Below are 24636 nucleotides of genomic sequence, written 5' to 3' on the forward strand. Positions count from 1 at the left end.
GCGGGTCTGGATGGCGGGTGAGGGAGGCTCGGGGTTCCTGTATCGCGAGGCGGTAGTCTCGCGAGGCGGCGCGGGCGGGATTTGGCGGTGGCTGAGGCTGCTGCCTGCTTGCCTCCCTCCCACCCTCCCAACGAGGAGCTGGTGGTGTTTGTGTGGAAGGGGGAGGAGGAGACGGCGGCGAAGGAGGAAGAAGAAGGGAAGTCAGAGGAGCCCGCGTCCCACCGGCGGCGGGCAGGAGAGGGGACCCGAGGCGGAGGCCCACCGCTAGACTTGGGCCCGTTGGTGGTGGTGCCGCTGCCGCCGGCGGCAGCTCCCCGCTACCCCACCATGGCTTCAGGAGATACCTTGTACATCGCCACGGACGGCTCGGAGATGCCGGCCGAGATCGTGGAGCTGCACGAGATCGAGGTGGAGACCATCCCGGTGGAGACTATCGAGACCACCGTGGTGGGCGGCGAGGACGACGAGGACGACGACGAGGACGACTGCTGTGAAGACTGCGGCCCTCACCACCCGCCCCACCGCCACCACCATCATCATCACCACCACCACCACCACCCGCCCATGATCGCCCTGCAGCCGCTGGTCACCGACGGGGACCCCAGCGGCGGCGGAGTCGGGGCCGGCGGCGGCCAGCTCCATCTGCACCACCACCCGCACCACCAGGAGGTGATTCTGGTCCAGACCCGCGAGGAGGTGGTCGGAGGCGACGACTCGGATGGCTTGCGGGCGGACGACGGCTTCGAGGACCAGATCCTCATCCCGGTGCCGGCTCCGGCCGGCGAGGACGAGTACATCGAGCAGACTCTGGTCACCGTCACGCCCGCCGGCAGCAAGGGCGGCTCGGGCGGCGGCTCTTCCTCAGGGGGCGGCCGGGTGAAGAAAGGGGGCGGCAGCGGTAAGAAGAGCAGCAAGAAGAGCTACCTGACGGGAGGCAGCGTCGGCGGGGCCGAAGGGGGCGGCGGCGCCAGGAAATGGGAGCAGAAGCAGGTGCAGATCAAGACCCTGGAGGGGGAGTTCTCGGTCACCATGTGGGCTTCGGGTAAGTGGAGCGGCCGGGCCGGGGCCGGTACCTTGCGGCGGGAACCGGGGAGGGTCCGGGGAGCTTCGAGCGGGGCCGGGCGGGCTCTTCTCCCCGTTTTGTTTTGAAGGGAGGCCATGTTTGGATGTGTGTGATGGGCGCCGCCATGTTCATCTCGCCAGGGCAAGTATGGCGGCTTCCCCCGAAAAGATGGCGGGGTCTGCGCTGCTCCTGCCTGATTGCCCGGCTCCCTCCGGCGGGGGGGAAAAGGGAAAGAAAGATGGCGGCGGCCCCGCCAAGATGGCGGCCGCGTGAGAGAGAGAGGGGAGGGGCGGCCTCGCGCGCTTCCTCTCCCTCCTTCCCTCCCTCCCTCGCTGACTGACTCTTGGACTAGGCCGCAATGGCGTAGTTTCTGCAGTAGGGGGAGGAGGAGGAGGGGAGGCAGCGGAAGGGAGGCGGGGCGGCGCGGCTAGCGGGGCGCTCGGCCGCCCGTCTCGCTTTCTCTCGGCCCTCCAGCGGCTCGGCTTTGTCGTGGCTGCCCTTCTTTTATCTTCCAGCGCGCATCCTCGTTCTCTTTCCGTTTCTCTTTGCCTCAGTCCGCCCCCCCCCCCCCGACTCCACTGCCTTCGCTGCCTGGCAGCGCCTTCCTCTCAGGCGCCTTTCCACCCCCCCCCCCAATTCCTTGACCCAAAATATGGTTTTCTTTCGCTGAACCACTGCAGACTTTCCTCAGTCTTCCCCTTGGAAGGAGGAGGACGACGACTCTAAATGTTCTGCTCCCTGCATAACCTTGCGGGCTGGTTCACGCCCACCTCCGTCCCCCGTTTTTCCAACTTTACCCTTCTCCGGACTGGGAAAGTCTTTTGTTAAATGGCTCCCCCCCCCTCCAAATCCATTCCTGTCGGCTTCCTTTTCTCTGTCTCCCGCCTCAAGGCCCGTCGCCTTCCCAGCGCTTGCCTCACCGATTCCTCATTTCCTTTTCCTTCTGGCGGCGGCTTTCTTTTCTCTCTCCCTCCCTCCCGGCCTCGTAACATTGATCCAGTGTTCCTGGCCAGGGTTGAGCTTGCCCGGTCAAGAGGAGGAGTGGGAGGGAAGATCGCTGTGGCAACTGATCTCCAAGCGGATCTGGAGGGCCCTGCCGTTTTTTGTTTAGGAGGAGGGTCTTGGGAAAGGTTGGAATGGGTTCCCGTTGCTGCCATGTTGCACTAGGAGAGAAGCCTTGGCAAAAAAATAAAAAATAAAAAAATAAAGTCGATGAAGGAAACACACATCTTCCTTCCTGCCATCCCCCCTTGTTCTTTTTAAATCCCATGAGGTCACATAGTTAATGGACTTGAAAGACACTTAAAATAGGTGCCCAGATCACTGAGGGCTGTAGAGGAAGAAGGTGGATCCCTCTGGCTTGGAGGCTGCCTTTTCTGGCACTGCACCAGAAGGACAGGCTTTGACTTGCCAGCTACTGCCCATGATTCAGGTCTGCCACTCTGCATCTGTTACAGGGCAGGTGTGGGGAATTTACATCCCTTGACCCCTAGATCCAGCACATGGCTGGAAGCAAGTCCCAACAGTGTTAGAGAAATCATCTCCACAGAAAGCCTGTGTAAGTAGTTGGTGCCTGTTCATTGGGATTAGTAAGCAAAGATAACAGTTGTGTGAAGTTCTGCTGGACTTTAGATCTTAAAATGCTTTTGTAGCTGCTTTCAAATTACATTTTGAATTGGCAAGAGCAGCAATATTTACAGAGGTCACTTTTGCCTAGATAGCATGGTCTCTAGATGTAAATACAGTGATGCCTCACTTAGCGATGTTAATCAGTGCAGCAAAAATTGCCACTAACCGAAAACATCACTAAGCGATTTTTAAAAGCCCATAGGAATACATTGAAACCCCTTCAGTGCGTTCCTATGGGCAAAAAACTTGCCTTTAAGTGAAAATCCTCCATGCGGCGGCCTTTTTCGCTGCCCAGTATGCGAGGAATCTGTCCCAAAACACAGCAGGCGGCCATGTTTTTTAGCCGGCGGCCATTTTGGAACTGCCAATCAACTGTTGGGAAAACATCGCTATGCGAAAATCGGTAAGCGAAACAGCTTACTGATCATCGCAAAGTGATTTTTTCCCATTTAAAAGATTGCAATGCGATTGCTTTTGCGATTGCAAAAACCAAATCGCTATGCAATTTCGTCGTTAACCGGGGCGCTCGTTAAGCGAGGCACCACTGTAAATGAAAAACATGAATTTTGGGATGCATTTAAGGCTGTTTTTTCTGTGGAGAATTTAGGCTTACTGAGATTGTTAAAACATTTTAGGCTTTTCAGTTTGGCAAGCAGTAAGCATCAGGATTTGATTTGCTGAATGAACCAAAGTTTTTAGTTTCTTCATGAATAATGTGTAGCTTTAGAAATGTTATGCGTCCTAGTTTTTGGACTCTTGTAATTTATGGAATTTATATTGCTTCCTTTCCATTTAAATTGTTTTAAGTTTTTAAAAATTTCATACATCTCCCATAAGCTTGCATCTTGATTACTGTAATTATTACAACATAATGAATTGTAGTTAGCACTTTTATAATGTCACTGTGTTAGAAATAAATTTGGGATAGGAGTATAATCCACAGTCTGGCTAAGAAGCACACATGCTTTTTTGCAGTGTAGAATCACATAGGGATCAGCTGCTGATTTCTTAAGTGTTAACATACAGTGCTTGAGAAGATCAGCAGCTGGACATTGTGGAATTACAATTGATCCTGTATATATTTATCTAGTTGTAGATTCTCAGATATTTTCTGGTAATTAACAAGTCAAAATATAGGTGGCAAGGAGATGGACAGTGTAGTGTATGCTGCTTGTTTCTGAATCATAAATAATCATAATCAGAAAGCTGAAAACATTGCAAAATTCAGGTTGTTGAGGTTTAGATTAGGCATCCTTCAGTCTCAAGAGACTATGCAGCGATGGCGAACTTATGGCATGCGTGCCACAGCTGGCACACGGAGCCCTTTCTTCTGGAACGTGAGCCATAAGTTGCCGGATCGCTACTCTCCCCCTTCCCCCCCCCAGCCAAACCTGAGCAGGCAGTTGCAGTCGCGGTGCTGGTGCCCGGACAGGCGGTGGGTCAGGATCCGGAACAGCTGGTGCTGGTGGTGGATCCGGAGTGGGTTCTCGAGGGACCTCCTTCCCCCCTGGATTTCTCCCTTCCGCTGCCACTTCTCGTTCCGCTGCTGCCTATCCGCCCATCCGCCCCCCAGTTTGGGCATGCAAGCCCAAAAAAGTTTGCCACCACTGGATTATGGTAACGTGCTCTGAATAGAGGACTTGGAACAGTGTCTAGTGTGGCCGAGAAGGCCAATTCAAGAATGACAATTCCTTCCTCACTGAAGACAAATACAGTCTACCCCCTGTCCAGCTCCCTGATTTTCCTGTTTTCAGGACTGCCTCTTTGCCTCAGCCTGCTGGACAAGCCTTCGGAGGCTAGAGAAGTTTTAATCTATCCCATGAAATTAGCAGCAAATGAGATCATTTCCCCCCTCACTGGCTATAACTCTGTTGTGTTGCTATGCAAAACGTGTAACTTTTGGAAGCAAGTTGCTTTAAGGCAAGAAATCTCTGTAGACGTTTTTTGTAGAGTACCAACTTCTGTGATTTGGGATGGACAATGTCAAGAGATTTCTTCCCTTGAGACAGATTACCTCCAAAAGTACTGTAACACTTTTTGTGTAAAGTGCAGCTATGGTTTCTTTTGCTGTTGTTATATACTTCAGTACCTATATAGCAGTGTTCCCCAACCTTGGGCCTCCAGATGTTCTTGAGCTTCAACTCTCAGAAATCTTGGCCAGCAGAGGTAGTGGTGAAGGCTTCTGGGAATTGTAGTCCAAGAACATCTGGAGGCCCAAGGTTGGGGACCACTGTTGTATAGAGGAACAGCAGATACTGTGACAGTCTTGGTGATCTTTTTGTAACCATAGTTTAAGCCATTTCTGTAGAAACTACAGAAAAGTACTTTCTGGAGTTCCAAAATACAGGGACCCTTATTGCAAAATATACTGTATATTCTTATGCATTCTTACTAAAAAAAAGGCGAGTTCATATCAGGCTGGCTTACTTTCTACTAAGAGTTTGAGGTTCCAGATCTATATGATACGTGGTTCTGCTAAAGAGCTTAATCAGAGTAAGATGCTGGCATGATCCAGAAATGGTTGAGCTTACCAGACAGTGCAGAAAAAAATCAATGATTTTTAAAAATCAAATTTATTTAAATCACAATTTAAATTTTTAAAAGTGGGTTGCAAAGTTTTTTCTGAGGGATTGCCAGGCTTAAATAAACCATGAGTTTACGTGTATCCATATGCCTATGGTGAAGCTAGTGGGTTAGTAGTTGCTTTGCTTTCTCGGGAATGTTTCAAACCACTGAGTTGGGTTCCTAGAGAAGAAGGGAGCTGGGATGGTGTGCAGTCAAAAAAAGTCCTTTCCGATCTCTTTTTTCTCCTTCCAGAGAAAAGAAGGGTTTCTCCTCCCCTAAGGGCATCCTATCCCTTCTGGGATCTGGGAATTCCCTCCACAATTGTGTCTGGGTTTCTGTTGGTGATTCCATCCCAGTTGGGCTGGAGGGATGCTAGAAAAAGCTGTGGGGGCAGATTGGGAGCAGGTAGAACCAGCCAAGTGGAAGGGAGAGGCAGTAGATATTTGGTAGCAGTGTTATATACTGTCAAATTGCTGCCAGTTTTGGGGACCCTGTGAATTAATGTTCTCCCTCATATAGTCAAAAACTCTGTTGTAGTCTTGTAAAATAAAGACTGTGGTTTCCTTATTGAGTCAGTTCGTCTCAAGTTCAACCTTCTTCTTTCTAGCAATATTGCTTTTTCCAGGGAAGTTTGTCTTCTCATGATAGTTTGCCCCATTATAAGTGCCCTTTTATGCAGAAGTGACTGCGTGGCTATTATAAAAGGGGTTGTCTCTGGAAAAATGTTGGGAAACACAGATTCTGGAGGATTTGTCACTTTGGGGAAACTTTGAAATGTTAGTGTTAAGCTGCAGTTTATATGATGAGAAAAGGCTATTATGGTGGAAGAAAGCGCTGAAAATCTTGTATGGAGCTGCTATTGCTACTTTGAAAAATATATTTTTATTGCGTTCCCAAGGACTGGAAAGCCACATGGGTACACAGGGTGACTCTTCTCCTGAGGCACAATGGAGAATTGAACTCCCAACCTCTGCCTGCACAGCCAGATACCTTAACCTCTTAAGTGGGAAAGTCAAAGACTTCATTTGCTCTCTTTCTCCCCCCCCCAGCTTCCAAAAACATCCATATGTCATAGTTTAAAAAAGAAAAGTCACAATTCATTGTCTCTTAAGTAATTTAAATCAGTTTTCTAACTGGTGTGCCAGAGTGCGAAAATAGTTCTGTAAAAATTACAGCATTTGAGAGAGTAAGCATTTTTTAATTACTGATAGCTGTTTTCTATTTGACTTCTGTTCCTTGTATTTTGCATGCATCCTCAGTCCATTCTGGAAAAATATGGTAGCTAACAGTCCAGGGCTATCCTCATCATAGGATGTCTTTTTTATTGCTTAAGAAGAAACTAAGGGCACAGCTTTGTAAAAGCAAAGCAAATAGTTAAGTTACTTGCAGAATAGATACAGCAGGAGTGTACAAGATGACCCATGTAGTCAGAGTGGCTTATCTTCCTAGCATATGCAGGATGTCTCTTTCAGAACCAGCATCTCCTTTGCATTGCCTGTCATGTCAAAAAATCACAATAATGTTACTGAGATGGATCCAGATATCTGTCTGTTGATTATGGTGTGCTGAAGCTGATTTCCTTTCTCTGTCCATCTTCTGCCAGCCCATAGAGCTGTAGAATGAATGTATAAGGTGCAGATTGCCAAAAGTGGAATGCACCTGATTTTCAGTGATAAGGATTTCAAAATTTTTGCTGTCAGAAAGTAGTAGGCTTGATGGACCAAAGATCTAGCTCATTGTAAGGCAGCTTTTTACATTCCTGTCTAAATTCAGTCTGCTCCCATCTGTGTGCCTAGCCCACCGTTGACATATTATCTGTTGTGTCATGTTTATAATGCCTGATCTCTAAAAGGCATTTTCTCCCCTTTGAACATAGCTAGTTACTGGACTGGTTTAATCTGATCCTAGTACAGTGATTAGCTCTTGTTCCACTATTTGTCCCTTAAGGAAATTGAAGTTCTGTAGAATTGGCTCAGAATCCTTCAGAATCATCATTATCATCATCCTAGAATTGCAGAGCTAAAAGGGACCCTGTGGATCATTGAGTCCAGCCCCTGTCAGGGAGGCACAGTGGGGAATCTAACTCCCAAGCTCTTGCTTTGCAGCCAGATACCTGAATCATTAAGCTGTCCAGCAGTGTCAGTTAATTAGGGCTTACATTTTTACTCACAGTGATACACTGTAAACCAGGGACAAGGATTTACAATTCAAGAATATAATACATTAATGAGTTTACTAATAACACAGTATAGAAAACTAGTGCCTTTGTGCTATTAATGATTACATGCCAATATAAGTGGAAATCCATCTAGATTAGAAAACGGACAGTGGATAAATTAGGAAGTATTACTGCAAGAGAATGAACAGGATGGATAAAAATCAATGATTTTTTTAAAAATTAGATTGATTTAAATTATAATTAAATCAAATCCACCCTGAGAATGAACAAATTATAATAATGGCATAAGGATACAAAATGAAACAGCTAATGTAAGGAATTATGATACATCCTGTCTTTCAAATCCTACACTTCATCTTTTTAGTAACATTTTCTTCAGCCCATATATTGCCGATTCATCCTGAATTTCTTAACATTTTAGCTGAATAGATTATAAGCAATACACTCAAAAAGAACTCATAGGTGCTGTGCACTGTAGTGGTCAGCAAATCCACTACAAAGGACACTTCCTTTTCGTGTAACTTGAAGATCAAAAGAGAAAGGGAAAAATGGGGAGGGAGGAAAATAGGAAATCCTTCAAGATACGGAAAAAGGGAAAACAGGTAATAAGGAAAACATGCGTAAAGACTGAGCCACTTCTTATAATGAACAGAAATATGGCTAGCCCTTTACATCAGTTTGGAATTGAGCTTAAAGGTGAATATCAGTTTTCCCCTGTCCTTAATGACACTTTCAAGATTTTCCAGTAGAAAGTGCAAGCAATGTTCCTACAGTGTATTTGTTGATGTGTCAGTCACATAAATGCCAAACAGAAGTGTTCTGAATACATAGACATATATATATTTGGGTTCCATGTGTGCTTTCCTGCTTGGCAATGTTCTTCATGACCTCTCATTAGATATACAGTGGTGCCTCGCATAATGAGTGCCCCGTTTAACGAAGAATCCGCATAGCGATGTGGATTTTGCGATCGGTAATGCGATCGCATACCGAAGTTCCCTATGGGGAAACGTCGCATTGCGATGTTTCCCCATAGACCCTTTTTCCCCCCAGCTGACCGGCGGGGCTTCCAAAGGACCAGGGGGGAGGGCTCCCCCCCCCCCGCGGTCCTTCTCAAGCTCCCGCCTGTCAGCTGGCCGAAAAAGCCGGTGGGCGGCCAGCTCGCCCCTCCCGGGGCGGCAGAGGCAGCAGGGGAAGGGAAAGGGCCAGGCGCCTGACTGCCCTTCTCCCGCTCCACCTCCTCTTCTTCCTCCGAGGACGAGGCGGCGGGAGCTCAGCCCAGGGCTGGCAGCGAGCGGTGCTTTAGCCGGCTCGCTCCTCCCAGGGCAGGGGAGGTGGCACGGGAACGGAAAGGGCCGGGCGCCTGACTCGCGTCTCTGCCTCCATCTCCTCCCCTTCCTCCAAAGGCCGGCCACCGGCCGGCTTGTTCTTCCCGGGGCTGTGGAGGAAGGAGGAGAGAGGGAACGAGCCCCAGCGCGGCTGGGCGCCTGCACGCCCTCTCCGCCTTCCCCTCTTCCAAAAGCCGAGAGCTCTCGGCTTGTTCTCCCGGCAACAGAGGGGAAGAGAGAAGGGAAGGGGCCCTGGCGCGGCTGGGCGCCTTGCTCCGCCTCCCCCTCTTCCAAAAGCCGAGAGCTCTCGGCTTGCTTTCTCGGCAACAGAGGGGAAGAGAGAAGGGAAGGGGCCCTGGCGCGGCTGGGCACCTTGCTCCGCCTTCCCCTCTTCCAAAAGCCGAGAGCTCTCGGCTTGCTTTCTTGGCAACGGAGGGGAAGAGAGAAGGGAAGGGGCCCTGGCGCGGCTGGGTGCCTTGCTCCGCCTCCCCCTCTTCCAAAAGCCGAGAGCTCTCGGCTTGCTTTCTCGGCAACGGAGGGGAAGAGAGAAGGGAAGGGGCCCTGGCGCGGCTGGGCGCCTCACTCCCTGTCTCCTGCTTCACCTCCTCTTCCTCCGGAGCAAGGACCCCCCCCCCCGGCCAGCTGGGGGGAAATGCCAGCTGACTGGCGGTTCCAAAATGGCCGCCGCTGTTTTCTGGATGGATTCCTCGCTTACCGAGGTGGCGAAAATGGCCACCCCTATGGAGGATCCTTGCTGAACGGTGAGTTTAGGGCCCATTGGGACGCATTAAACAATGTTTAATGCATTCCAATGGGTTTTTGTGTTCTTTTTAACGATGTTTTCACATAGCGAAGATTAATCCGGAATGGATTAACCTCGCTATGTGGGGCACCACTGTATAGTTTTTCCTATTAACTCTTGTCCCAGGGTCTTGTATGAGCTATAAACAGCTTTCACAGAGCTAAATTGTTACATTGCTGTCACTGGTTTCAAATTATAATGGCTGTTCTGTTGTTTATTGAATTCATTGATTCTTTAGGACTAGATACACTTGTGATAAATTTTGATCTGGTCTGTCAGGGGCCCTCTGACACACACATATACACACCATCTCTTTTCGTAACAGTAGGAATCGCTCTGTATGTCAGCGAACTGTTGTTAATCTTCAAGGTCTGATCAGATACATTAAAAGTTCCCTCTCCCACTGCCACCTGTCACTTCAATGAGTTTCTAGATGCACCAGCAGAGTTTGTGTAGCTTCTCTGCTTGCTTGTCAAATTCTTGCTGGGAAAGAAAAATCAGCTGCTATCCCAAACTAGTTCCCACCCCTAGTGTAAGCATCAGCTGTGGTGCCTCTTTGGCTGGATTTCCTCTTCCTTGAGTTTATTGGAAGCAAGGGGCAGTTGGATGCATTTCTATAAATGTTAATTTTTTCGGTAAGAGAAAATATCTCCTGTATGCTGTCTTATTTCAACAAGGTGTCCCTAGGAAGTTGAAGAGAGGAAAGGATAGAGGTTGTCTTTGAGGTACCAAGGTAGCTCTATCCATGATTTTCTGAGCAGCTGAAGTGTCATTTGATGGTCTCTGGCCTCTTGTCAGCTGTGCAAAATCTGGTGGCATTGATTCTGTTTGAACCCGGAATGACTGACTGAATGTATATATCAGAAGATTGACCTACACAGGTCTGAATATTAGAATGTGAGCCACAAGCTTTTCTGGTATCTCAGTTATTAACAAAATTGATAAAGCCATATCAAAAGCTTCTTCTGCTTGGCAAAAGAGAAAAAAAAGTATAAGATAAGTAGAAACCTGAAATCTTTCTGGCCCATGGCTGATGATCGTTTCAGACAAGAACTGGATCTCAGTTTCCAACATAGAGTCTGTGGCTGCCTCAGGCTCCATGTTAACCAGGTGGATGGCCTGTCTCTTCCTTCCTGCATTAATTGGTTTGTTAGGTTTATTTGACAGTGTCTGTTGTACATAGATTTTTTTATATTGGATCTTCACAGGCTGTTGAGAGGTTTATACTTGAACCCTTATACTTGGTCTTGTAAATTCCTCAGTATGTTGTATTAAAATAAAAACCTAATTGACCAGTTTGTAAGTGTTGTGCTACTTGCAGTTCTTACTTGCAAGCAGAATAGTTATACTTTTATACTGTAAATACAGAGCTGGCACATTTCAGGCTACTGCTGTATGACTATGGGCAAGCAGATTTCATAAAGAACTCTAGATACAAGGAAATAAAGGGTTTGGGAAGCAGGAAGGAAAAGGCTTGTGTTAACTCAGCTGACATAAAGTATGCATGTGGTTGGTAGCCTAGTTTCAGTGAAGCCATCAAGTAGAGAGTAGTAGTTGAGTTATTTAAAAATTTTCATTGCTTTATATATCTGAATCTGTTTTGTTTATTGAACAGTATTTTTTCAGTCTGCCTGAAATATTAGCATGTGTATTCTCTTGTCAGATAGAGACATATTAATTTAGGACATTGGTTGAAATCTTGTTTGTTCTAGTATAAAGTTATGGCAGCAGAAGTATGTTTTGTTATGCTGAGACAACCAGCATTTCACATTTGGATTGCGCAGTCAGCCATGTGGTTCTCTTTCACCCATTGTGTGGGATGCATGCAGAAGTGCTTTGTGAATAACACTTCTGCCCTGCTCCTGCTTTTCTCTAAGGCTACCACAGCTTCTTCACATTGCATACATGGAACTATGCAACAGGATTTCAGTCAATATATTATATTTTTCCCTTGAAGCAAATTTGGGGGGGGGGGATTAGAACCTAATGAAATTGAGTTATGTTCAGTCACTCTCTTATCCTGATCTCTCTTACAGGGTTGTTTTGGGGGTGGGAATTGAGGAGGAGGAGAGTGTCTATGCTGCCTTGAGCTGCTTGAAGAGAAGAGATTTAAATGAAGCTAATAATTTTTTAAAGGATTCTCCTCTTAGTAAACGTAATTTGCGAGGAGTCCTCCCTGTGCACATCTTGATTATTTGAAAGATACAATTAACGTATGAGCAGTATAATTAGTCTGTTATAGTTGGCTGTTGCATAAAGTACATGTTTATAAGCAGCGGTTTCCTACAAATGAATAACATTTATTATACCTGTAGGATTCTTCGTAAAGATCTAGATCAAGCCTTTTGTTTTTGTACATAAGAATAGCTACAATATACAATCCCCAAATCTGCTAGTTCTAGAAATACAGTGGTGCCCCGCATAGCGACGTTAATCCGTTCCGGATTAATCGTCGCTATGCAAAAACATCGCTAAACGGATTGAAAAACCCCATAGGAACGCATTAAACTTAGTTTAATGCGTTCCTATGGGGCCCAAACTCACCATTCAGCGAAGTTCCTCCATAGCACCGCCATTTTCGCGCTCTTGGTAAGCGAGGGCAGGGCGCGAAAACACTTGCGGTGGCCATTTTGGAACCGCCAACCAGCTGTTGTAAAAACATCGCAATGCGAAGATCGGTAAGCGAAATGCTTACCGATCATCGCAGTGCGAGTTTTTGCCTATCTGAACGTCGCAATGCAATCACTTTTGCGATCGCAAAAGCGACATCGCTATGCAGATTCGTCGTTAAACTCTGAGCTCATTAAGCGAGGCACCACTGTAGTCTCCAGGCTATTGGTGTTGTCCTTCGTGGATGTTAAATCAAAGTTCAGTTTTCTCTAATCATTTCAGATGACAAGAAAGACATTGACCATGAAACTGTGGTGGAAGAGCAGATCATTGGCGAGAATTCCCCTCCCGACTACTCAGAATACATGACCGGCAAGAAATTACCACCTGGAGGAATACCTGGCATTGATCTTTCAGACCCCAAGCAGTTGGCAGAATTTGCAAGGTAAGAGAACATTTGCTCTAATAAACACATCACTTTGTTATACTCGTTCATATTTCTCAATGAGAGTGACCTTTTATTTTTATTTTTTATTTTTTTACTCTTGAGTTGAGGTCACTGGCTATTGAAGTCCAGTGGCATGTGGAATCCTGCTGGAGTAATAATTAGCTATTTTTACTAAAATGCAAAGATGATAATCTTTATAGATACATGACGTACGCTTTAAAGATTATGGGAGCCACAGGTTTTGCTTTCAAGCCATTAAAATTATTTTTAATTGGGTTTTAGCAAGAATTGGTGATGGAATTTTCCTTCAAAGGTGAATTAAAACCATTCCACCTTGAAAATAACAAACCTTGTTTGCCAGTATTTAAAGAGTTGATAGTATGGATTTAATGGCCACAGCCAAAGATTTGGAAGTGGATGTGTGTTGGTTGAAGACAGTATGTGAATTTTAGCTCAGCTTTTGGGCTCTTGTTTCCTCTTTTAAGGTCACAATGCTGTGCTGATAGCAGAAGCCACATTTGCAAGAGTACCTTTGTCAAAGCCCAAACCCTGCTGTCATATGCCAGTATCTTGATCATGATTCATTGACCTTCCTAACCAAGTATTCTGATGTTCTTTAGTAGGGCTCTTCTATTTACCCCATTTTGCAGATAATTTACTGTGCTGCCCATAGAATTCTCAAGTCTTCTACTTTCTCTAAAGCTGTCTCTGAGTACTTTTCTGCTCTGTGCTTTTTCCTCAACCCCTATGTCACTCTCTGTCCCTAAGTATACATATAAAGTGAAATTTCAAAACCCTCGTGAACTTTGCTGCCCCCATGTGATGTTTTAGTTCTCATCAAACAGAACATTTTATTTACAGATGCTTTTCTATAAAATCTTTAGTTTCTTGAGCAACTGAATAGTCCATGCTGCTGCACCAGTTAGTTAGAGGCTCTTCCACTGTAATTACAATTTAATGTGAATGTTTTGCTAAGGGGTTACTTTACTAATACAGAGCAGATAAGAAGCTATGTGCTGTTCACTAATCAGTGCTACTGTGTTTTTCTCTAAAAGAATGAAGCCAAGAAAAATCAAAGAAGATGATGCTCCACGGACGATAGCATGTCCTCACAAAGTGAGTAAAATAATATGATTGCAGAGAATTTGCACTTGCAGGGCAAATTTTATTACCTTTCATGGCTATAAAATGCTGAAGCTAATTCCTTAAGCTACCATTTCTTTCTGATATGTCTTCTAGATACAAGGATATAATGTAATATTTCTTAAGTTCCGATCTATGTGACCAGCGTAGTTTAAAACAAAACGGAACTCAGCAGTTTCATCAGTTGGCCATGCTTGTTGTAGATGATTGCACACTATGTAGGGAATCAGATTCTTATAGAAGAGCAAAAATTTACCTTATAAAACAGCTATAGTTATTAAGGATGTAAAAAAACAAGCACAGGTGTTTAAAAAATACTGAAAATGAGTTGTTTAAAAGTGAAAATGCTAAATGGATTTGTAAAGGCTATAGCAAAATTAGTAGGAACCTACAGCATGAGACAAATTGTGAAAGAACTCTACTTTGAGTGTACGTATAGTGAAACTAGATACCTGAATCTAACGTGGTTGGTCCTGAGTTAGCTGTCTTTTAAATGTAGTACGTATTACCGTATTTGCCGGCGCACAAGGTGACCGGCCATATAAGACGACCCCCCCCAACAGGAGGAGGAGGAAGAGGGGAAACGGGCGGGTGGTGGGCGAGCGAGCGCGCGGCTGGCTCAGCGGCGCGGGGCAGCGCGGCTGCGGCTCAGGCATGGCAGTGAGTGGGAGAGGAAGAGCGGAAGAGGCTGAGCGGGTGGCGACAGGAGGAGGAAGAGGAAAAGGGAAACGGGCGGGGGCGAGCGAGCGCGAGGCTGGCTCAGCAGCGCGGGGCGGCGGGCAGCCTGGCTCTGGCCGCTCAGGCATGGCAGGCTGTGCTTCCCTCCCTCCATCCAGACCGACTGCCTGCTTGCCCACCTGCCTTCCTCCCCGGCCAGCGCGGCCCCGCGTCATTCAGTGCACCCGGCGTACAAGACGACCCCCCCCCCCACTTGGAGGCATGTTTTTTGGGCCCAAATACAGTATATGATCTTTAGAGAATCTCTTAGCCATGTGATCCCTGGCAGTTCTTTCTCCTTTCCTAGAAATCAGCCCTTTAGAACTGGCCTCTTTTATCCTTCTGAAATAAGTTTCTCCTGTAACTGAATTGGATTGTAACTAGATGGATGACAAATCAGGTCCTGGAACTTATCTAGCAGCAGTTAAGGAAACAAGGAAACTGCCTGTACATCATTGCCTTTTCTTGTTTTAAAGGGTTGCACAAAAATGTTCAGGGATAACTCAGCCATGAGGAAGCATCTGCACACTCACGGACCCCGGGTACACGTCTGTGCAGAATGTGGCAAGGCCTTTGTGGAGAGCTCAAAGCTAAAACGGCATCAGCTAGTTCATACTGGAGAGAAACCATTTCAGGTACCTTTTTCAAAATGATTTACCTAGACAGCCTGTGCTGTGTATCAATCTTGATAATTAAAGTTCCTCTGAGGTGCAAAACAAAGTTTTGTGTTCTGAGACTGGGCTGTATCCATTTGGCTAGCCTAACCAGAGTAGACCCCTTGAATCATGGATTAATATAAATGTTGACAGATTTATTCAGCAGTTGATTCAGTGGGTCTGCCAGAGTTGTGGCTAGCACTGTTGTGATTGGGCAACACTAGCTAAATGTCTTAGGGGGAAATCTATATGCATAGCAAGAGAAACGGTCAGTCACTCCCCAACAGCATTCCAAAATACAAAGCAAACGCTTGGAGACAAAAGGTACATATCTTATTTCTGTGGGCTATTCTTGGTGTTTCAAAGGAAGGTCCACATGGATCTGAGAGCTTGAATTTAATCAGCATGCTTGGATTTAGTCAGTATATTAAGATTAAGAATTATGAGACAGTGAAATTGTCTTTTCAGAATTGTAGATGATTTGTTACCAGGTGTTTAACAAGCAGCAAAATTCAAGACAATATTTGAAATGTAATTACATTATCATTCTGTCATCTCCTATCTCACTCCAGACACCGTATCACACACATTCTAGTTCCTAGCTGCCTTTCTATGCACTTCATCACTGCCAGTAACTTTTAAAAATTGTTAGAGCACTTCAGTGTAGTTGATGTTAATGGAGTGCAATATTCTGAGAACTGTTTCTCCTTTTTCTGACATGCTACGTTTTCCCACTACAGGCTATGCCTCAAAGATTATGTAGGTGTGGGATGTCTTTCACTGATAAGTCATGCTGTCTAGTTCAAGATGTACAAACTGGACAACATCATAAACAATTGTATGTTGCTTTTCGTTTTCTCTTAGTTGTTTGAATGTTCTTGGATGCAGACAGTCTCTTCTGTAATAGGAACAATAAACAAACCAACATGAGCAGTGGAGAAATACTATTCACAGTTCTGTGTTTATAGTTCCTATTTTAAAAGATGGCATTCTTTGTACTGGTGTTTTACCCCTAGTTTGTAGGAGTGGCCAGTTTTAAAGAAGTTGGGCTGCCTTTTAAAGAACTGTTAAAGCAGCCTCCCTTGCCTTTTCCCATCCGTTTTCCCCCAAGTCATTGCCTAGGAGGACTATAAACAAAACATTAGGAATAATAATTAATAATAATAATAATAATAATAATAATAATAATAATAATAATAATAATAATAATAATAATAATAATAATAATAATAATAATAATAATAATAATAATAATAATAATAATAAGTATTATTACTATTACTATTACTATTAATAATTGTATTTATACCCCGCCTATCTAGTCATTTCGACCACTCTAGGCGGAAGAAGGAAGCAACTAGTGATGACTGCCAACTAGACCACATTGTAATTTGTCTCCAAAGAAGTAATTTGCTTGTTTAAATCATTCAGTTACTCGTCCCACCCCAAATATTGAATTGTAGCATTTGCCGGAGAAACATGTTGAATCAAGTTTCTGGAAGGAAGGATTTCTTCTGTTTCAGAACAAGAAAATCTCAGGTCTTTAAGGCCACAGGATAACAGTTTGTTTAGTAGATAGAATTAGGGCCATATTTTGGAGAATGGACCTTCAGTTCTCTGCACAGCTTTCTGCCCTTTATGTATTGTTTTTGGCTACTGACGATTTCTCTCTTCTTCATGTTCAACTGTTTTGCTAAAAAGGCAGTGTGGCAATGGTGACTTACGTTCTTGCTTGAAAAATCTGTTTTTTCTGTATTTCGGGGAGGAAACTATCAATAAAAATAATTCCCTTGGCAAAATTTGTATCAAGGAAAAAATACTGTTTTAAGAGCACATAGTCCTTCCTGTCTTATAGGTACAGTGGTGCCTCGTTTAGCGACGTTAATCCATGCAGGAAAAACGTCGCTAAACAATTTAATAGCTAAACGATTTTTAAAAGCCCATAGGAACACATTGAAACGCGTTTAATGCATTCTTATGGGCTAAAAACTTAACTGTAAGCGAAAATTCTCCATAGCGGTGGCCATTTTGGGTGCTTCTAAAGTGAGGCAAAACAGCGGTCGCCATTTTGTTTTTCCGATGGCCATTTTGGAACCACCGATCAGCTGTTAAAAAATGGGTGCTTTGCCATGATCGCGTCCCTGCAATCATCGCAAAGCGATTTTTACCCATAGGGGCCATCGCTAAACGATCACTCTGACGATGGCAAAAAGTCCATCACTAAGCAATTTCGCCGTAAAACAGCGATCGTTAAGCGAGGCACCACTGTATATGTTATGTTAGCCAGACTTCCTGGCTAACATAACAGTACATGAAGTACATGATTTCCCATTGATATACCTAGTTGCTGTTAAACTTTTGTCAAGTATGTTGGATTTAGCTTTGTCTGCTTAATATGTTCTAAAGTAACCATTCCAGATTCCATCTATTTTTCTTCAATTTGCTTCCTATACAACCTTTACTCACCAGTCTGAATACAGCATTATGCCTCCTGTTGGGGTCTGCAAAAAATAAGGTTTTGGATGGTTCCAGTGCATTTCCACAGTTAGTGTTGGTGCAGAATCTGTGGAAATTTTCAGTGTCTTCAAGTTAGAGAAACTCCAGAGTCCTCTTTCCTCTTGAGCAGAAGCACAATTGTTTTGGTTGCTCAGATTTTATGGTGTTTCAGGTAACAACTACAGCAGCATTGTTGTGAAATTCCTGTATAAGCTGCTAGTTGATCAAACTAAACTGTTCTTACAATTGCCTAGTTTTTCCTTTACTTTTTCATTCCTCTTTCCAAATGTGTATCTCCTCTCCTTTATTCATATGTCCGTATTTGCAAATAGTTTCCAAGCCCCTGCTTCAGATGTCTGTGATGATAGTTTTGTCTGCCTTGAGTTTCTATCCTGTTGTTGCTGCAGAAGTTGTGTATTAGGAAAGAAAATGTGCAGCCTAGAGATGGAAAGTTATGAGAGAGTGACAATCCAGGGTAGTTTCCATAAAAGTTGCCTATAATCACAAGGGGTTGGATTCAGACCTCAGCTCATGCCTTTGAATATAGTGAACATGCAACTAAATTTAGTTTTGTCAAACCAATGGAACTGATAAACAAAAGCAGTTCCTTATAAACCCCCATGTGGCAGCATGTAGCCCTAAGGTTTTAACAATAATCTTGTGATGTAATTCTGTCTCAGATAATGGATAACAAGACAGGTGTCTTGGAACGGAATTCCACAGTGGAGAACAGCCTCTCTGCAAAGCTGACACATTTATGTACTTGCTACTTTGTAGTTCATTTTATGATCCGTCTATATTAGATAATCTTATACTGAAAAATTGTAATGTAGCTATTTCTCATGTACGGATTGGCTATTTTCATTCAGTCTGTATTCTGTCCAATACCTGTGTTCTCCTAAAGAAACCTGCATGTAATTCGAGATATATGCAGACTAAACTCTCCAGCCTTTCCTGAGATCACATCACAGTGGCTGAGGGTGTACTCATATAACTTTTGGCTGCAGGGTGTGCCATGTGTGCACCAATTCACACAGGTTCTTTGCATGGATATGTAGGTGGGAGAGAGTTACTTGGACATTATAAACAGCCAGCTTGCCAAGTGTGGTAAGACCTTCAGTTGCTTGCAAACAATTTGGTCCCAAATTGGTGTTGTGAGAATTAGATTCTTAATTTTATTCAAAACCTAGTAAATGAATTAAACTTTATCTTGGTGCAGGTATGTTTTACTGCAATGTCTTCTGATGTTGTGTGTTTTCATTCCAACAGTGCACGTTCGAAGGTTGTGGCAAACGCTTTTCACTGGACTTCAATTTACGCACACATGTGCGAATTCATACTGGAGACAGGCCCTATGTGTGCCCTTTTGATGGCTGTAATAAGAAGTTTGCGCAGTCAACTAACCTGAAATCTCACATCTTAACACACGCTAAGGCCAAAAACAACCAGTGAAACTCTGCAAGAAGAAAGCTAATGAACTCGAAACATCTTACCTTACAGGAGAATGGTTGAAAATGAATAAGCCTCCCTCTTTGTATATTGTTTCTAGGAAAGAATTAAAAAAAACACAAAAAAATAAGAATCCTACATGCCTAAAGGACTTGTTTTTGATAAAGTAGCAAAATAAACTTTACTTCAGCATTGCTACAGTGCTCGATTTTGCTCTGTAATTTGGTTTCAAGAGCATGGTGTTTTGTAAAGCGTGGCCCCACCTGGAGGAGGCAGACAGTTCATGGACTTGCATCAAAGACAGTTCTTTCTACAACAGTGCTAAAATTGGACTTTTCACATTGTTATAAATATGAAGCTCACCTGTTGCTTACGATTTTTTAATTTTGTATTTTCCAAGTGTGCATATTGTACACTTTTTGGGGATATGCTTAGTAATGCTATGTGTGATTTTTTTCTGGAGGTTGATAACTTTGCTTGCAGTAGATTTTCTTTAAAAGAATGGGCAGTTACATGCATACTTCAAAAGTATTTTCCTGTAAAGAGAAAAAAAAGTTATATAGGTTTCGTTTGCTATCTTAATTTTTTGGTTGTATTCTTTGATGTTAACACATTTTGTATAATTGTATCGTATAGCTGTAATGAAATCATGTAGTAAAAATATTAGATGTGATTTAATAGTGTTAATCAACTTAAACCCATTTTAGTCACTTTTTTTTGGGAAAAATACTGCCAGATGCCGATGTTCCGTGTACCTTCTCTTTGCCTGTTCAGTTAAGGAAAGTGGTGCTCAGTTGTAGAATGTATTGTACAGGCGCTGACCTTTTAACAACACCCAGTATGTACATCCCATGTAATGGAGTGGGCAACAATAAACCAGTGGTCCTGAAGAAAGAATATGGCAGAAAATTATCTGTAAGCACAGCCTATTTTCTTCTGTTGTCCAGAACAAATTATAGTTCTTTAACCTCCCAGAAATTGGAAGATAAATAAAATTCAAGTTACATTTACTTTTTTATTTGCATTCAATTAGGATTGTTTCTTTTAAAAATGTAATCGGTGTAATCCTTAGGACAGTTTTAGAGCCACTACCTTTTTAACAGATCTGAAGAATATGGGCCAGCATCTGAGTATGTCTGCTTGATCCATTGCTTCGGTCAGCGGAATTAAGACTTTCATCGCTCCTGTTAGCCCTCTTTGGCACCCCATCCTGCTGGGGAGGGTGTTCCCAGCCTTGTGACAGAGGTTTTCAGGGCCATAAAGGACGGAAGTCTATGTGTTGGGCTGCCATTTCTGCTGGTCTAGATGTCAATTAATCAAACAGAGAAAATAAGGTATTCACCCTGGTCAGCTATGGTATTTATAGATATTTTAACTGGCAGTGATTTATACCCACAATCTTGGACACTACTGAATATCACTTTTGCAACAATCAAGTGATGGAACAAGATGGTTGATGAAATTCTGCTGTTTTGTTCTGTTCTTGCAGGGTGAGGTAATCTAGAGGTACTGTTCTGAAGAAAAGTTGAGACATAAATAAAAGTTTATAAATTTTTAAAAAGTTAACAGTGCTTGCACCTGTTGGTGTGAGGTGGGTGTGGCAGGGTGCTGAGCATATTAACAGTAACATCAGAATGCCAGAGTAACTTTTTCTTTGTTCCAGCCATTCAGCTCTTGTTTATAAGGAGTCTGTAAAGTAGGATGATCCTTATTCATAGGATAACAAATGGTGACAGTTCTGAGAAACAGCATTTTGCATTGGAGATCAGCAGTTGTGTCTTCATTCCTGCATATGTACTATTGTTTCTGCCATGTGTGCAGGGTGACTTTCTGGATTGGAGAGTCACTGCTATCTGAGAACTGTACTGTACCCTGTTTTCCCAGGATCCAAACTTGCATGGAAAAATACCAAATATATGTCAGCTTTTATTTTATTTGTTTTTCTCGCTGTAGAACCACAGGTGGGGCTGACATGCAGCCTGGCTGAAGAATGACTGAACAGGACTACTTTTCCCAGCCTACGTTTGCAACCAAAAAGGCTAAACATTTATTTTTCATTTTAATAAGAAGTGGGAGTTTTTCAGGAAGTTAAATTCCTGAAAAGAACAAGAGCCATGAGGGTTGGTTTCTTTGAGTCAATAGATTAAAAGCTTGTAAATACAATCCCTTGCCATAAGGAATTATTTTAAAGCAACATCATTCTTTTCCACTGTAGAATAGTGGTCCCCAACCTTGGATAACCCAGGTATTAGACTGCAGTTCCCAGAAGCCTTCATCATCAGCTATGCTGATCAGGGTTTCTGGGAGTTGCAGTCCAAGAGCACCCAAGGTTGGGAATCACTGCCATTCCCCTACCATTGCCACTTCCTTGCACTGCACAAATGAAAGGAAATCTCAGCTCATGCAAATACCACATAGCATATGCATCAATTGCATCCAGGCAAGTCTGGCTAACAGTGGGACACATAGACTCTTTGTGCTACTGGTGTGCCCAGTGCCATTTCATATGGGAGTTGGAGGGAAGCACACCAGTGTTGCATGTAACTGTCTCAGCCAGGATGGTAAAGAAATGCTGGATTCCATGGATCGGGCTTGGGTGTTGGCAGTTGAGAATAAAGTCATTGCAAGGGAACCCAGCAGTGGTTAGATGAGAAATGGCACCTGATGTTTTGGAGGAAGTGTGCCCACTAATGGAAGCTGTTCCAGGGTCCTGTCAAGACAGACTTTGCTCTTGTTCTTTTAAAGCTGTGTGTGCAACAGCAAAAACTTGAGTATAAATATACCATATGGGTGAGATATAAATCAAATAAATAAATATTGCAAAGAAGGCAGTCATCTTGCTGACAGCACACAGTGCAGCATGCCAGAATTGATAATGGTCATGCTCAGGTTCATTACGTAGTATAAAGTTTTTCCCCTCCTGCTTTGCACATTGCTATATCATAAGATTTTTTTTGCCTTTGAACTTGTACCAAGTTACCTTTAACTGTATCTATGCCTAATGTGGCACTGGCCGCTTTGTCAATATTTACACACTGTACCACATAGCAAACTATGACAGCTTCATTTTATGGGATAGCGTTTCAATTTGTAAAGCTAATCAATTTTTGTAAATGGTGAAAGAAAAAAAGACAAGTGGGGCTCTCATTTCTGTTAGGACTTTTTGTTCACCTTTCTGTGCTGTGCTTCTGAAGGTAGTGCTTTAAATACTTTGCTCATTGGTTCAGTCTGTCAGATAAAGAGCTTGCTTTAATCAGCCGTGAAAGACCAAAAGATAACTTATTTAGTTTCTTGCCGTCAGCAGTGTTTGCCTGTGTCCCCTGAAACCTCTACAGGCTGAACTTGATGCTGAAATATGTTACCTGCTGGTGCTTATTTCAATGTTCCTTTAAAAAAAAATGAAAATGTGGAAAAGCAGCAGTATTATGTATTGTTCCTAACTGGATACCTAAATGGTTGCACTGAAATACTGATTTGCATATGCTTCTGTTATTAATTGTCCCTTCTACAGACCAAACAAACCTCTGATAATTTACATTACAATAGAGGTAGCTTGCGGCAGCATGCCAGCCAGAATCAAATTGGATGACGTCACCTGTGGCCACTTTGGGGAAATTAATCATTTACCATTCCCTTCCCCTTCCAGGTACAGGGGATCCCTAGGGATCCCTTTGGATTTTGGGGGAGCCTTTAGGAGCCACGGAACAGGCGGGGTGCCCTTTATTGCCTGAATGTTGTTGCTGCCAGTCCTAGTCCCACTGCTGGGACTGGCCGTGGCAATTTTAAGATATTAAAGAGTACATCATACCACACTCGTTCCACAGCTCCAGAAAGTTTTCCCAGAACCAAAGGATCCCCCTGAATCCCTCATTTTGACAAATGTAAGAGACATGGATCAACTATTATCATCCAACGGTTGTCACCTTCATTCATCTTGTATACATAAAACTGCCTCATTGATATTCCAACAGGCCACTGCCCCACTTTGTCCCCTCCCCCTTTCCAAACCACTGCTGGTTTGGGTCTCACATTCCTACTGGCCCACCTCACATCCTTGCCTAGCAGCCAGCTTCCTCTTTCCCCTTTCTGCCATGGCCATGTACAGTATGTATGTTCTTGCCCAGCCAGATGGGGAAAACCAAACCAAAAGGCTATGAAAGACACACTTATTTTCATGGCAAATGAAAGAAGATGTAAAAACACGAGTTCCCCTTGAACAAATAATTGTGCTGACAAGTCAATTTTGACATGGTGACCCTATTCTGGGTTTTCAGGTAGAGAATACTCAGAACTGTAATATTCTTAGGATGCCCTTGGACTGTGCAGCTTGCCCAAGTCCACACAGGAAAGCAGTGGGGAATTGAACTTCCAACCTCTGGCTCGCCTAAACCTAAACCACGTAAAGAAACTCCACCAGAAATGAAAGTTCAACCATGCATAATTATTCTCCTGATTCTTTGTTCAGGAACCCATCATCTGATCACCAAGGACTGGCATGCATTGTGGCTTGCAAAGATGGTTTTGGAGGTCTGCAAATGGTGTGCCATCCAGACAATGGACTGCAAGTGCCGCTACCCTCCCCTCAAGCGCTGACCATAGAAACTCTTATCTGGGATATTTAGCTTGCTCCTGGCTGTATGGCATTGTGTATTTGTGTCAGAGAGTCATTGTATAACTACTGCCACGTGACACTTCCTGTAGCTCTACTTTTCATCTGGATTTTGAAGGATCAAGGTGTCCCATGGTTTACTTTTTTTAAAAAAAGATTTTATTTTTCTTGAGTTGTGTACAATAGTTACAGAATACTGTACAAAAAGGGATTGTTGACATTGTTCTGTATTGCGCATGAACAGTTCAGGTAGAGATTTCACATTCAGTCTGTATATCCAGCGAGCAGGCACTGAAACATACAGTATACCTGCAAAGTGTAGAAGCAGTGAACCAGTTTTACCGGTTTTCCCAGCATATTTGCTAAAATGATCTTAGCTGGCTAGATTCTCCATGAAAGACTAACCAGGCCTATTGCACCTGTCCCAAATGAAAAGTGTAACATAACCTAAGGATCCTCAGCTTGTGGTATATGCTGTACAGTGGGGTCTTGACTTGAGAACTTAATCCATATTGGAAGGCGGTTCTCAAGTCAAAAAGTCTGTAAGTCAAGTCTCCATTGACCTACAGTGCATTGAAAACCGATTAATCCCGTAACAGGCTGTTTTTGTTCCATTTTGATTTTTTTCTGGTCTGTAAGTCAAATCTGAGTCTGTAAGTCAAGCCGTTTGTAAATCAAGGGTCCACTGTACACCAGCATAAATTCTTCCTTATTCCTCACATGTAACGTTTAACACCTGACTTCCATTTCCATATTTATGCAACTTAGCTGGCCCATTTGGTGCCTGTGCATGTCTTGGACTTCAATTTCCACTGGCCAGGCTCACCAGAACCTATGGGATTTAAAACCCGTTCCATTTGGAAGGCACCATATTGGGGCAGGTTGATTTCAAACATGGGCTTTCATCTGACACACGGGTACCACCAGCTGGTTGGGGCCCTA

The 24636-nt window shown here is 43.8% G+C and overlaps 1 protein-coding gene and 2 long non-coding RNA genes across 6 annotated transcripts; 1 reads left to right on the forward strand and 2 right to left on the reverse strand.

The window, feature by feature from the left end:
- The first annotated feature begins 41 nt into the window (after nt 1–41).
- YY1 (YY1 transcription factor) lies at nt 42–20095 on the forward strand. Of its 4 annotated transcripts, none has more exons than XM_072986664.2 (6): nt 42–1042; nt 12459–12621; nt 13680–13740; nt 14961–15119; nt 15881–15978; nt 18906–20095. In XM_072986664.2, the coding sequence occupies exons 1-6, from the start codon at nt 328–330 to the stop codon at nt 19042–19044; spliced, it is 1335 nt and encodes a 444-aa protein (XP_072842765.2). In that variant the 5' UTR covers nt 42–327; the 3' UTR covers nt 19045–20095. The 4 variants fall into 4 exon arrangements, with proteins under 4 accessions (XP_072842765.2, XP_072842766.2, XP_072842767.2 ...); XM_072986665.2 differs by having other exon boundaries at nt 193–1042; nt 12471–12621; XM_072986666.2 differs by lacking the exon at nt 15881–15978 and having other exon boundaries at nt 193–1042.
- Nucleotides 15520–18074, reverse strand: LOC144586097 (uncharacterized). The gene is made up of 2 exons (XR_013540825.1): nt 17607–18074; nt 15520–16038 (listed from the first exon to the last, which is right to left on the reverse strand). It is a non-coding gene; the product is annotated as an uncharacterized LOC144586097 (long non-coding RNA).
- LOC144586096 (uncharacterized) lies at nt 19115–21670 on the reverse strand. The gene is made up of 3 exons (XR_013540824.1): nt 20178–21670; nt 19449–19621; nt 19115–19181 (listed from the first exon to the last, which is right to left on the reverse strand). It is a non-coding gene; the product is annotated as an uncharacterized LOC144586096 (long non-coding RNA).
- Nucleotides 21671–24636: the final 2966 nt, after the last annotated feature.

Source organism: Pogona vitticeps, chromosome 1 (assembly GCF_051106095.1).
Source record: "Pogona vitticeps strain Pit_001003342236 chromosome 1, PviZW2.1, whole genome shotgun sequence".
NCBI lineage: Eukaryota > Metazoa > Chordata > Lepidosauria > Squamata > Agamidae > Pogona > Pogona vitticeps.

Bases quoted from the DNA above. Each gene is read 5' to 3' on its own strand.
- YY1 (XM_072986664.2), top strand. From the start codon at position 328: ATGGCTTCAGGAGATACCTTGTACATCGCCACGGACGGCTCGGAGATG. The intron at 15,120-15,880 runs GTACCTTTTTCA...TTCCCACTACAG, and splicing joins CTGGAGAGAAACCATTTCAG to GCTATGCCTCAAAGATTATG. The intron at 15,979-18,905 runs GTATGTTGCTTT...TCATTCCAACAG, and splicing joins GGACAACATCATAAACAATT to TGCACGTTCGAAGGTTGTGG.